At 40.8% G+C, this 15000-nt stretch overlaps 1 protein-coding gene across 6 annotated transcripts in view; it reads right to left on the bottom strand.

The window, feature by feature from the left end:
- The window catches only part of LOC147029739 (kinesin-like protein KIF18A), a 171306-nt gene that overhangs the window by 133165 nt on the left and 23141 nt on the right, over positions 1–15000 (bottom strand). For all 6 annotated transcript variants that reach the window (XM_085873015.1, XM_085873017.1, XM_085873018.1 and 3 more), the window contains 2 exons: positions 3327–3576; positions 3058–3215 (listed from right to left, as the gene is read on the bottom strand). In XM_085873015.1, coding sequence (XP_085729141.1) covers positions 3058–3215; positions 3327–3576 — 408 coding nt within the window. The remainder of the gene's footprint in view (positions 1–3057; positions 3216–3326; positions 3577–15000) is intronic.

Raw genomic sequence — 15000 nt, 5'->3', positions numbered from 1 at the left:
GGATGGCAGGCTGAGTTCAAGTGGCAATAGACAAGAATGACAAAGGAATCTTGATCCATATAATGAATGAGGACCGTGTGTGTGTGTGTGTGTGTGTGTGTGTGTGTGTGTGTGTGTGTGTGTGTGTGTGTGTGTGTGTGTGTGTGTGTGTGTGTGTGTGTGTGTGTGTGTGTGTGTGTGTGTCCACAGAATTTAACTAGAATACACAAGATCCCATCAGAGGAAATAAAATAAAGGAAAGTTCATGATGCATGCAAGTGAGGTTTAAATCCAAACAAACTGATCCTGTTGGAATGATCATGGTGGAAAATTTCAATTGATTTGAACTCTCCTTTTCTCTTTCATTTGGGAGACTCATGAGGATAAAACGTTCCACATATGTTTTTAAGAGTGCAATTGATGAAAAGATCATTTAACAACAAACAGCTTACTGCTTGAACAAACTACGTGACAAATAAGCAAAACTGTACAAGTCAGTGGAGGGAAAGAAGGCTCCAACCATCAGGTCTGTGATATTATGGAATTGCATGAATTTTTGAAATTTTCTCACATTTTCTCTGATGTTAATGGTAAATTTAGTCTATTTTAAAATCGGTCAACAGTTCAGTTTTAGTTGTGGTTTTTTGTGCTATTTCATGCGGTAATCACTTATTTGCTCGAAGTTGGGGTATATTTTTATTGAGTAAAATATCATCGATATTCATTGATTGAAGATTGAACTTTCTCAGGACTTCACGGTTGAAGGAGCATCAATGCAAGTATTCCCAACCGCATTTTCCCCAATCGTCAAAAGTAGTTAACACATGGAATAGTCTCCCTGGAAAGGTAGTGGCAGCAGAAACAGCAGATTGGTTTAAACTGGATTTAGATATGGGCTTGTGAATGTACATGAGTGATATGTTGTATGTCAAGACTGTTGGCAATGGTGATGCGTTGCAGAAGTTGCCATCCCCAAACTCTGAAAGGGAGACAAAGTGGGATGACCATTGCGAGTGAAGCCGAGAAGTCTGTTGTGTTTGGAGAAAATGGCAGTGACGTCATCAGGAACAGAAATGATGGTTGATTTTGCAGGTGTGGGAAGTGCTCAAGGAGACATGGGATTTGAAGCGAAAATGCCGTGCTGTGATGACTTGTAAAAGCTGTGATTAAACCGTTGGCATTTACAAGCAGTAAGTCTTGTGTCATTGCTGGATGCAACAGTCTCCAATCAAGTGAAGGACAGTGACATCTCTGTCCAATCTGTCCTCAGCAGCTATTGTCCTCCATCAGGAAATGTCCCCAATCAACCCACTTGAAGTACCATGGCCTCAAACATCTGCTGAACTGAATGTAAATGCTGCTGAGTCTTTGGTGACCGTTGCACTGTACAATTTACTCGTTTGGACGATCAGTGCATCAGAAGAGCCTTCCATCGATCACTATGTTAATGTCCCTGCAAAGATTCATTTAAAATTGTTGTCCATCTTCAATCCAAATGAGTGAAAGCAACACCCAAAGCCTTGTGCCTTGGGTTGACCATTCATCATTTGACAAGGTTTATATAGCTCCTTGGATTATTGAACCATCTCGGTCACTGTGACTGGTTCAACTTCGACCATCGTATTTCAAAACAGCCTTCATTCAATTTCAGTTGGATCGAGGTCTGGTTATCCCACGTGGAGTCAACAAACAAAAAGCAACTATCTTGGTCTAGCTTTAGGATAATGAATATTTTTCTGAGGAAAGAGTCACAGATTCTGGCACCACACATCACACAAACAGGATCCATATTCAACAGGGTGAAATGGCCATAGTACATTCAGCTGTGCGCCATTCTCTCCCGAGAAAACAACGGAACTCGAAGACCACCCCATTCCGATGATGTTGTATCAAAAGCAGGAAATACAAGGAACACAGCTCCCCACCACCAACATTTATATTGGCCCTGCATTCACCTGTACGGAGCAGCCTTTATACGCCTGTCCCCATGAGCTTAATAGTTACGTGAAAATCGGCGGAGAAACGAGTGATGAATTTGCTATTTATCTTAATTCACTGCAGAGGACGTCTTGCCACCTGATGTAGTCATTCAAGATGGTAGAATGTGAAATTAAAGGCACAATGTGACTTTTATAGCACACTGGACGACCCGTGAAACCGTTGTGACAGCAGTTGATTAAAAAAATCATTTCAAGAAAAATAACTAAAAATTTTTTTGAAAGATAGCTCCAGTGAACTATATCACTGAGGTCGTTTGCGTTGATCAAATAATCCCAAAGAGTACTTGACTGAATCGGGAAATGATTTTTAAATAATTTTTTCGTTACCAAATTTGAACGAAACTTGATACTGCACACCGCAGGAGAATGGTGAGTAAGTTGGCCCTAAAACTTTTGCACTATCCTGTACCGTTTTGGCTGTATTTCGGGAACATACAAACATTCATACATACAAGATGAGAGTTTTAGTAATATATAGATGCTACTCATTCATCTAACCATAATTGGGAGTCTACAACTTCGTAGCATGCAGTCGTAGGTAGGTGAAATCCCACATACATGAACTCGATGTTTATGCCTCCATGATGTTAAAATTTAATTTCCAGAGGAACAACATTCGTGCAGTGGCAGCTTTGCTAATTCTGATAAAATGCAATTAAAGAAAATCACCTATTTTCAATGCAAAGAAAATCACTAATCCATTTAAAGAAAATCACTAATCATGTCAGCATTATGATACTTCATCTACTGGAACTAAGTATGAGGGTCTTTGTCCTGAATGAGCTTCATTGTGGTAAGAGTTGAAATTATGGAACAGCGAATTCGAAAAATGGCCAAAATGCCAAAAACATGCTTTTTTGACCCCAACAGCCCAGTTCAAAGTGGTCTACAAAAAAAAAAAAAACCTGCAGGTTTGTCAGTCACAAGTTATTACAGATTCAGCTACAATATATCCAAAATTGGAGTCCTTCTTCGATCATGGTTCCAAAAATCGATTTCCAGCTGCCTTTTGCCCTTGTGGGCACAGGGCCTAACTATGGAATTTCTTTATACAGTGTCTGCTCATTTACCGCCCCACCTCCAGATACGACATGGCAATGGTGCAGGACTTGTCACCCTGGCGCTGCTCAACACATTGAAACAACTCCTCCAGCGTAAGACACATGAGTCCCGGCTCATCTTTTGTCCCCATCATGGTGTGAGTTTTTCCAGCACCAGTAGCACCATACGCAAATACTGTGCATAAAAGGAGAGAGTCCATCAACATTGTATGGAATTACCAATTTACAATAAAACTACCATGCATACTACCGATGCTGGCAAACAAAGATAGAAAATCCAACATACCAGTGCAGTTGATTCCCTGCAGGAGATACTGCAGGAGTCGTTGAGTCGAAGCCTTATAGACGTCAGCCTGTGAGGCAGTTCCATCAAAGACCGTGTCAAAAATGAAACGGAGGTCTTTGCGCTTGCGGGAAGTTGGTGCACGCAGGTCTTTGCGCTTGTGGGTAGTTGGTGCACGCAGTGGAGGAGCATTGAATAAAGCAAAATCATCCTCTTCCTTAGGATCAAAGATCAACATTTGGTCATCTAAAACCTGATAGGGAGGAAATAACACCATGAAATCAAATGTTTGTTTTGCTGCTTGTAAACTTCAGAATTATAACCAATTAAAACAAATAAATAAATAAATAAATAAATAAATCAACTACTTCCAAAATAATTTAAGGTGTAGCATTCAACAAGGAAGCATTGCATAGGCTTGATGGGACCAATGGCCTCCTCCTACATCAAAGTTCCTTGTGAGGGAACTCATTACATTGCAATGTGGGCACTGGGTAGACAGGACAACTGAACAGTTGCAACAACTTTTTAATAATACTTTAGGGGGAAGAGGGACAGGGTCAAGACCTCTCCCACTATACAAATGTATACATGTAGACTTACATAAAAAGAGGCTCATTTAACAACTAAATAGCAAAGGTTGGAAAGTCAACACTGACAGAGGGGAATATGCTGACAGTTATCAGCAAAGATGACCTCACAAAACAGGGTGAGCAGTTTACCTTTTGTATCTCACTGGAAGGCTGGATCCAGATCTTTAGCCAAAATCGAATCAATTTGGCCTCGTCACACCTGCCCACCAAGTTTCATCTGAATCCTTCCATAACTTTTTGAGATAGCATGCTGTATATAGTTTTTGGCCCAACCTCTCAATGATGAAGACTCACTTTGAAAATAAAATTCCTCGTGTCTGGAACCGGATCCAGATCTTCAGCAAAATCTAATCAATTCATCCTTGTCACACTCCTAACCTGTCCACCAAGTTTCATCCGAATTTGTCCATAACTTTTTGAGATATCTTGCTCAGAGACAGATGGGCAGAAAGACCGCCAAACAGGGGTGAAAACAATCTCCATCCGCCTTCTGTGACGGAGGTTAAAAAAAAAATTAATAATAATAATAATAATAACTCGAACTGCCACTTTATGACTGCTGGCAGTGATGACCGGGTACCCGGACGTCCGCCTTTGATACAACATGAGACTTATATATGATAGTCGCAAAGTTTCCCTTCGATAGGATAAGTGGTTGCAGAGAAAACATTTAATAGTGATACAAATACAGCCCTGCTTCGATACAACACGGGACTGACGAGTTATGAACCGGGTAGCACAAAGTGTTCAATCTATGTATTCCGTATGCAGTCAGCCCTTTTTCCTGGGGACATTGGCGGTATCAATTGAATTGCTATTCCTGTACTCTCAAATGCTTTCAGGTGTAGCCAAGTGAGCCTTCTGGAAAAAAAAAAAATCTAAAAGTTCTCAGATTTAAATAATTAAATAATTCTGGCTGCCAAACCGCGTGGCCGATCGGGTTGAAATTTTAAACCTACGTTTCACATGTCGGCTAGATTATAATTATGAAGTTTCGCATATATTGAATCAGCGGTTCCAGAGTAAACATTAATTAATATTAATATTTATCCTTCAATCGAACATGGCTGCCAAATCATGGGGCCGATCGAGTTGAAATTTAAACCCTTCATTCCACATGACTGTTCCATCATAAAACGGAATTTTCACATTTATTAATGCAGTAGTTCCAGAGTAAACATTAATTAATATTTTCCTTTCAATCCAATATGGCTGCCAAACGATGTGTCGTACATCAAAAGGGGGTGAGAACCTTTTGTTCGTCATGGAGAGGCGCTCATACATGTGGAGCTTCGCCTCGATCTGTTCAGCCGTTTCAGAGAAGAAGACTTTTAAAGTTATTAATTTTCAATCCAATATGGCTGCCATACCATGTGACTTATTAAAACATTAATTTAAATTCTCCCTCTAATGGGGAAGTGGATTATGCTTGTTAAATTTCGTGTTGATCGGACAAGGTGTGTTTTTCTATCCAAGATGGCCTCCAAACCATGTGACTTGTGACATCATAATTTTTAATGTACATGCAGGCATGGGGGTAGATTATAGTTGCCAAGTTTCGCTTCAATAGGCTATGTGGTTCCAGAGAAAACATTATTTAATATAATTCTTGAATCCAACATGGCTGCCAAGCCATGTGACATCAATTATTCATGAACAAACTTATATTCACTACAAGTGTGCAATACGTATGTGAAGTTTCCCCTTGATCTGACCAGCTGTTCCGGAGAAGAAGATGTGTGAAGGTTTTAAGGTAAATTCAAGATGGCCACCAAACCATGTGACCTATCAATAAAAAAATTAACAAACTTGTAAAAGGATGTCCTGGGGAATGTGGGTGTAAAGTTTCACCTCAATCTGTTCAGTTGTTCTGGAGAAGATGTTTTTTATTATTTTCAAAACAAGATGGCTGCCGAACCAAGTCACCTATGACGTCATAATAATTTTTTTTCTCCAGTGATTTGTTGTGTCGATGACGCTCAAGAAATTTCAGATTTTTCCCATGCAGCGTTCTACTTGACAAATTTTCACCGGCATACCGCTTCACCGATGAGGTCACAAAAAAAAAAAAAAAAATCACCTGTGTTCCACATGGGGAGCTTATTAAAATGTATGAAGCAAAATAAAATTTCCATTGTTTCCATTTCAGAGATTTCCATTGTTTCCAATTTCCATTTCAGAGATACAGAAGTCCAAAGTTTATTGTTTTTTTTTTCAAGATGGCGCCCGTACCACGTGACCTATGACGTCATAATTATCAATTAAGTTTGCTATCAAAAACAATACATACTATGGTGAAAATTGTGTCGATCGGACTTACCGTTCCTGAGAAAATGATTTTTAAAGCGAAAGAACCCGAAAATTGCCGCCGGAAAAATAATAAATAATAAACAGAAGATAAACAATCGGTTACCTCGTCCATTTAAGTGGGTACCCTAATAACAACAAGGCCTTTGCTGAACTCCTGAATCGAATCAGAGAGGGTGTGCATACAAAACATGACATGATGACTGACAGAGCATGCAATCACCCCAGATGCTGATGAGTATCCTGCTGATGCTCTCCAAGTGTTTGCTACAAACAGCCGTGTCAATGAATACAATGAACACAAACCGGCTGAGCTTCCAGGAGAACAAAGACATCTTAAGGCTTTGGACAAAAAGCCAAATGTTCTGAAAGAGTACACAACAAAGTCTGATCCCAGATATACTGGTGGTTTACCAGAAGTGTTGCATCGTGCAGTCGGAGCCAGAGTGATGCTAACAAGGAACTTGGATGTGACAGATGGTCTGGTGAATGGAGCTCTTGGAACAGTGGTTGGTTTTTTTTTTTCCCCAGATTGGACACAGCTACCCACCAACCACAAGCTGTGATGGTTGAATTCGACAACACAACAGTTGGTGTTGAGGCCAGGCAAAACAAACCACACGACATCAACTATCCCAAGGCTGTAGCTATAACAGCAATTGATGTAAAATTCACAGTATCTAGCAAGAAAGCAGGCCGAGAGATAACAAGGCGGCAGTTTCTTCTCAGACTATGCTGGGCTACCACCATACACAAGATGCAAGGACTAACCGTCAAGCAAATAGTGGTATCCTTACAAGGAAGATTTGCTGATGGCCAGTGCTATGTTGCATTGAGTAGAGTACCTTCTTCCTCAAGTCTCTATCTGACAGAATTCAATGAAAGCAAGATGAAGTCCAGCGCAATGGTGAAAATGGAAATTGAGAGGATGAAGAGAGACATGCGTCTGCAGACATATCATAGTGATGTACAGCTTGCCCTCAATGCCAATCCAAAACCAATCCTTCTTGCAGTACACAATGTGAGGTCTCTTTCTGCTCATCACAAGGACTTGCTTCTGCAGCTTCTCATCAATGACTGCACACTTGTTTTCCTAACAGAAACATGTCTCACACAAAAAGACTCAGATGCACAGTTTGCTTTTCCACATTGCAGACTTCTATGCAAGGACAGATGCGCATCGGAAGGATCCAGTGCAAGTGGGCACAGGAATGCCCATGGTGGTGTGTGCACCTATGTCAGTTCTTCTGTGCAAGGCCATGAACACAAGTTGCCTATAGATGATTCCACCTTTGATCTACAATGCCTTGACATTAAGCCACCAGAACATAAAGACTTTTCGGTGGTCAATATATATATATATATATATATATATATATATATATATATATATATATATATATATATATATATATATATATATATAGACCACTAAAGTCACCTGTGCATGAGTTTGAAACAGCTTTCTGCACATTGTTACAGTCACTCTCTGCCACTAAGAAACCAGCCACAATAGTGGGAGACTTCAATCGCAACCTTCTCACCACAAGTCCAGAAACAACTTGATCTCAATGGCTTCAAGCAACATGTGAAAAATCCAACACATGTGAGTGGTTCTCTTCTGGACCATGGCTACACCAATAGGGATGTCACCATCTCGTAGAGTGGGACTTGCTACAGCAACCATGACATTCTGTGGGTGGCCCTTCATCTATAAGCTATATAGAATAGGAAGTACTTAGCGCTACATGGAAGCATTTCAACGTACCACACACAAAGATGAATCGAAACCCAAAGATCCGAGATAAGTTTTAAACGACAAAGTTGCAAAGTAGAGTTGAACGTAAGGATTGTATTATTGAAATTCTGTCTTTTATTTCTTGAGTAGGGTGTAAACAGTGAAATTTCAGAGTTTAACCTTGACCTTTACCACATCTGGCCCAAAATCTAATCACTTAATTGACCCGTCTTACTTTACCTTTGTACCAAGTTTGATGAAATTCTGTCTTTTATTTCTTGAGTTACGGCGTAAACAGTAAAATTTCAGAGTTTGACCTTGACCTTTGACCCTTGACCTTTATAACATCTGGCCCAAAATCTAATCACTTAATTGCACTTTCTTACTTTACCTTTTTACCACGTTTGATGAAATTCTACAATTTGCTTCTTGAGTTATCGCGTAAACGAAAATCTGGACGGACGAACGGACGGACGGATGGACCACCCGGAAACATAATGCCTCCGGCACCCTTGGTGCAGAGGCATAAAAACAAATGTAAAAGCATCAGCGAGAGATCAGGGATGGTTATCAGAGAAATTATGAGGTGAGAGTGGGCAGCAGTATCAAAAGAGTAGAGTTAAGATGATAAGACAGACAGACAGACAAAGGGACTCAGCTCCGGATGAGATTAAAGTTGGATGAAGGAATGAAGTGAGCACACAGCCTAGATTCGAGGGGAACTAGGTGAGTGAGGGTTCTTCAGAAGCAAGTAAAGAAAGATGGGGGCGAATAGGTGTGTGGGGGACAGTTGGAGTGAATTGGCCAGGTAAAAGCGAGGCCACAAGTGAGGTGATAAAGAGCAGAGTCCACCGACCTGCATGTAGTGGGAAAGGAACAAGCCCTGGGGACTAGACTTCTGACTGAGGGATGCCAATAATTTGTAAAATATAATAAACTGGAAAGCATCTGAAAATGCAAAGCCCATTCGCATTGTATTTGAACTTCTTCTTCGATATTTTCAACGGTATCCTTGACCTTTTGACCAAATTCTGAATTTGTCTTCTCCATGTTCTCATAATAAAGCTTTGTTGAAAATTTGATGACAAAAGCTCAAATGGAAAAAAAAAATGTTCCGGGAAAGACACAGAAGGACGGGGACACAGACACACACACGTGATGGCAAAACCCAATCTAATGCTTCATGGGGGGACGTGCTAATGACCCCAAACAGCTCCCCCACCTATCAATCTTTATACTCTCACTAATACTGCGAATGACATACAAGCTCATGGAACGTTTTCTACCACAAGGCCTTCTTCAACCGTATAATCGCTTGGCTCTTATCCACTTCGGATGATGAGGGTGTGAATGCACCATGAACACAAACCCACCTGCTTTAAATCACAACTAAGGGCTGTGTTGTTCCAGGAATTCAATCTTCATGCAAGCTCACAAGTTAACCCTTTGAGGGTCAGCTCCACCTTCAGTGACTCCTTCCTACCCGAATAACCATTTTTAAACCAGCTGGATCCATCCATGCATTCTCCCAATATGTTTGTGGTTTGCTCTTTTAAAAAAAAAAATAAAAAAAACAGCTTCCTGGTGCTCTGCAATAAAGCTGCTGCTCTCTTCCACGGACAGGCTCTCGTTACCCCCTTGCAGAGACCTCCGTAATCCGGTCCGCACAAGGTAGTAGAATGGTTCTTGCAAAAACTGATATGGTTTATGGTAAATTTGCCACCAAAACGATCCATATTGCACGAGTCGGATAGCTTCGAAAAACATACCCAACTGGAACGGCACTCTTCGACATCACGATGGCGACAGATATGCCTCCGCCCACATTATTAAAACATTCTACATTCTTGGGCCAAGTTTGATTAATGCCCCTGAACCCCAGATTCAAAATATATAATTATATAAAATATATAAATAAATCATTCTTCGTTCAATCCAAAATGGTTGGTAGACTGTGTGATCTTTTAATTATCTGTGAACACCCTGCTATCCCCAAGGCTTGGGGAACATGTGCATGAAGTTTCCCCTCGATCTGTTGTGTCATTTCGGAGAAAATTTTTGTAGGTTTTCTTCTTTTTTTATGTTAGAAAAAAATTTGGCTGTCGAACTACGTGAATGATGGCATCATCAATTTATTTTTCTCCTTATCCAATTCATTTCAAGATGACCAAAAAAATTTTCATACTGATCGGATAAAGCGGTCGACTGATGCAATTATGACACCATAGCGAAACCACCATTTATTTATTTGTTTTTGTATACAATGCCGAGGCTCGTATGAGAGCCAAGACAAAGTACAACAAGGGGAGCAGGAGACAAGAGGGGTGGGAGTGGGAAGGAAAAAAACAGTGGGGAACAGAGACATGAGGAGATCTGCAGAACGGAGAGGAATGGGGCAGGATACACAGGGTGAACAAGATGGACACGACAGGGACTTTTAGAAAGGAAAGCAGGGAATTTGAAGGAGGTGGGTTTGGGGTGGATTAGCGGAGGTCGAAAAGATCGTGGTTTTGGATGTGGGAAGATAAGAGGTGGTGGTGAACAGCTGTTTTGAAGACCTGGAGGGAAGAATGGTATTAAAGAGAATGTGGGAGTTTGTTCCAAAGATGGGAAAAATACAGAGGAATGAAAGAGTGAAGGTGGGCAGTGATTCTCGATTTTGGTAGTTTTACCAGAGGCGAGTTGATGGCGGACCTGGAGAGCACTGTGGAAATATGGGGGGGAGGGGGGGGGACATATCTCAGACAGAGCAGGGTGGGCGAGACCAAAGAGGGGATGGTAGAAGACAAAGACCACCAACCTGCCTGCAGTGAGAGTGAGAGACCCAAAGACTCAGCCTCATCGTGGGAGATACCAATGATCCTAAATGCCTTGGATTCCACTGCGTGAAGCCAAGAAAGGTGAGAGGTGGGAGCACCAGCCCAGAGGGGAGAGTACTCATCGGCTGTGGACAAAAGCTTTGTTTGTGGTCAGGAGCTCAGGTGGGCCAAGGAAGGACTCGTGACTGGCTTTGGGGGTCAGCTTGGAAATGTGGCTTTCCCTGGAAAGATGATGGCAGATAGCAAGACCCAGAAGCTTGAAAGAAAAGGCTTCTTCAAGAGGATTGGTGAGAGAGTAGATTGGGGGGGGGGATCCAGATGGTCCTTTCGGAGAGACATTGTGAGATTTGTCCGGATTGAAAGACATGTTCCACGTGTTGGACCAGTTTGTGATTTTATCCAGATCTGCAGTGAGCGAAGAAGCTGCTGCTTGCCGATCCAAGGGATGACAGATGGAACGGCAGAGGGTGGAGTTATCAGAAAAGAGATAAAGAAGATTTTCCAGAGTCAGAGAAATCATTGATGAAAATTTGGCTGCGACAGGAGGGGAAGTCTGTGAGCCATGAGTGAAGATGTCCTTGGATACTATAGGAAGAGTTTGGTGGACAGGGTACCAGACCATATCGAAAACACATGACATGTCTGGGGATATGGCTCTGATTTCACGTCTGGCAATGAGGATCTCCATCCATTGTTGGGAGAGCAGAAGCAGCATATCCACAGAAGCCGAAGCAGGTAGAGTGACCTGGTCTGAATCCAAAATTGATGATCGGAAAATCAAGCCATTGGAGAAGAGGAAGGATTTCATGCCTGAAGCGATGATGGATTCCATAACCTTGCTGATGATTGGGAGAAGGCTGATTGGTCTGTAGTTGCAGGGATCTGTTTTTGCACCTTTTTTATGCAGGGCAGTAATGTTTGCTGATTTCCAAGCAGATGACAGACAACCTTGAGCAAATGAGAGGGTGAATAGAACAGAGAGAGGGTGAGCAAGTGCAGCAGAGCAGGTTTAGAGGACACATGGGCTGATGCCATCTGGACCGGTTGCAGAATCTGAGTCGAGGTTTAACCTACAACATCAAAAAAAAAAAAATATATATATATATATATATATATATATATATATATATATATATATACATATACATACATATATATATATATATATATATATATATATATATATATATATATATATATATATATATCTTCTTCTTCTTCTTTCGGCTGCTCCCGTTAGGGGTCGCCACAGCGGATCATCCGTTATGATCCGCATACTGATTTGGCAGAGGTTTTACGCCGGATGCCCTTCCTGACGCAACCCTGGTCGCCTCTTACGACACAGGGATATGGCATACCTATTTTAACCGGGGTATACATATCACATATATATATATATATATATATATATATATATATATATATATATATATATATATATATATATATATATATATATATATATATCACATTCCCAATGAAGAGTACTTGATATGCATTAAGTTTAAATGTTTTTCCATGAAGTGGTTTCAGAGATAGAGGTCCAAAGTTTTTCCTTTTTTCCAACATGGCTGCCACTTGACCTGGATGTGCATGCAAACAACCGGAAAACATAAAGCCTCGGGCGACTTCTTCAGTGGAGGCATAAAAACATGCATTTATAAGACAAAATCAAATCAGAAAAAGAGAAAAATAAAGAAAAGTGGATGCCAAAGTGGAAAAATTTGCAAGTCAAAGAATTCCATTCCTTCCCCTTGCAAATTCAAAGGCCCAGAAGAATAATGCATTCATGTTTTCTCGACTAATGTGTGTGTGTGTGTGTGTGTCAGTGTGTGTCAGTGTGTGTCCTCCATAACTCCAAAACTTTGCATGCATACTATGAAAACTCCAAGGAAGTGCAAGAATGAAAGTTGGGTGTTGAGGTTAAGACACCCCTTTTGAAGATAATTAACGGCCTTATTTAATTATATCCTTCATCAGGCGATCCTCGGCCACCTCGCTGTCTGGGGACTTAAGGCATTTCCTGGATAACCTTGCTGGGCTCCGAAGCCTCCATCTTTTTTTTTGCCTGCTCAACCATGCCTTGACTTGGAACAGGCTGCAACGATTTCTTCACAATAAAGTTGGTGTTTTTTAGATCCTCGTGGAGGATCTCTAAGTCTTACTTACGTTGTTGTTCTTGTGGACTTTTTTGTTTCACAGCCTCCAGTTTTCATCGAAACTTCCTGAAACTTGGCATATATATGTAAAAATACCCTGCGCAGACAGTAACCATCTCCAATTTTGAGATTTCCTCCTAGAAAAAAGTTATGACTTCAATATATCTCCGCTAATGGAAATCGCCTAAAAAATTATCTCCGAAACTAAACAAGCTTTTTGAATTCTGTTTGCGGGAATCGAACAGGGCATTAGCAGAGACGAATTACCGCACATATGATACATCACTATGACGTCATTCCTATTTTTTTGACATTTTTTGTTTCACCACCCAGAGTTTTCATTGGATCTTCGTGAAACTTGCCATGTAAAAGCAGAAAGCCCATACACAGACAGTAACCCTCTCCGATTTTGGAAATTCTTCCTAGAAAAAAAGTTGATGTCATAATATTGCCGCTAATGGAAATCGCCTATACCATTATCTCCAAAACTAGGCAAGCTGTTTGAATTTTGTTTGCGGGAATCAAGCCGGGCATTAGCACAGATAATTTATCGCAAAGCTGATACATCACAATGACATCATATTCGTTTTTATGACGTCATCATTTTGAGGATGAGGATCTTAGCTCATTCGAGCTTGTTTTCCACTTTCCTCACTCATATTATCGAATGTCTGTTCATCATGTTTTTGAGTGAAGACGGTCGAAGACAGAAAGCTGTTAGTCGATCTGACCAAGAAAAAAAAAAAGAGAGAAAAATAAAGGCTGAGTTTTTGTAAGCAAACTCACAGATAGGAGGAGGCAGAGTATCAAGGTAATCATCATAGCTATGAATCGCTGTATACATCGATTCTGCAAGTCCTCTAACTTTTCAAATTAGGAGCTTGGAACAATTTCATGCATTATGATACGATTTTCCACGATCTCGCCTCACGGACTAATTTAAGTGTATCATCGAAATATTATTTTGGTTTTGAGGATCGGATATCGTCCGCACTAAATAAGTGTCGAAATCTGTTGTGAAATCTGACAATTTAAAGAAATAATGGATTTTATAACTAAGCCGATATACCTATTTACTTTAAGCAAGCGAGGGAGGCTATGTTCCCTCCTCCATATACACAAGAAAATGTGAAATTTCCAAAGCAATGAACTTATCTTTTTCTACTGTTTGGATAATTATATTGAGTGAAGAATTTTTTTTTAGGAACGTGCCAAAATTAACCAGCTTCGAGAGATACGATTGAATACATTCACTGCTAGACTTCGCACCCTGACCCCAGAGGGACTGCTTATCCATAGCATCCACCAGATCTGTGTCGATATTTTTGAAGGTTTTGCAAGGTGCTCTACAGGGAATCAAAGCAAATTTGATGAAAAACGAACATTTAAAAAAAAGTTATACCGTTTGCGCGGACCCCAAACCCCGATGTAACGTGTGACACGAGCACAGACGAGTAGGCAACATGGTGGATTTTCTGCAATGTTTATTTCACGGGCGATTGAACGTTACGATGTCTCCAGGGTTGTTCTGCATTAAGCTGCAACTCTTTTGTGCATAAAGTCATTATTTGAATGAATTCATTTTATTTCATTCACTGCTGTGTGTGCAGTGAAGACCGGCTTTAAAGTTAAAGGTATCCTATATGACATGCAGCGAAAGCCTGGCCAACCGCATCTCATCAGCGATAGAGTCCTTGCATGAGTGCTTATGCCACTTGACAAACGCCTTACAGTCGATAGCAGTACCGCATGAGATAGCGGATAGTCAATAGTCCTGAGCGAATTGCTCACTCACTCACAGCAGACGCTTTTGCCCGCCACGTCATTCAGAGCGAATTGTTCACTCACTCACTCTCACTGCGGATGTTTTTGCCCATTGCCCCCGAGCGAGTGGTTGTGAAATAACACCCGATTTCCGAGCCATTTGCAGTATTTAATGCGTTTTCTAAATTACAGAGCGAATATATATATATATATTTTTTTTTTACACCTGTCACATGCAGCTGTTTATAAAGATCAATGTTTGTGAACACATGTCAATGTTTGTGAAGCGTGTGTTGT

This window comes from Eptatretus burgeri, chromosome 3, assembly GCF_056783735.1.
Source record: "Eptatretus burgeri isolate ZD-2024b chromosome 3, Ebu_testis_v1, whole genome shotgun sequence".
Lineage (NCBI taxonomy): Eukaryota > Metazoa > Chordata > Myxini > Myxiniformes > Myxinidae > Eptatretus > Eptatretus burgeri.
Note: the sequence above shows the minus strand (reverse complement) of the source record. Positions and strands in the feature narration are given on the sequence as shown.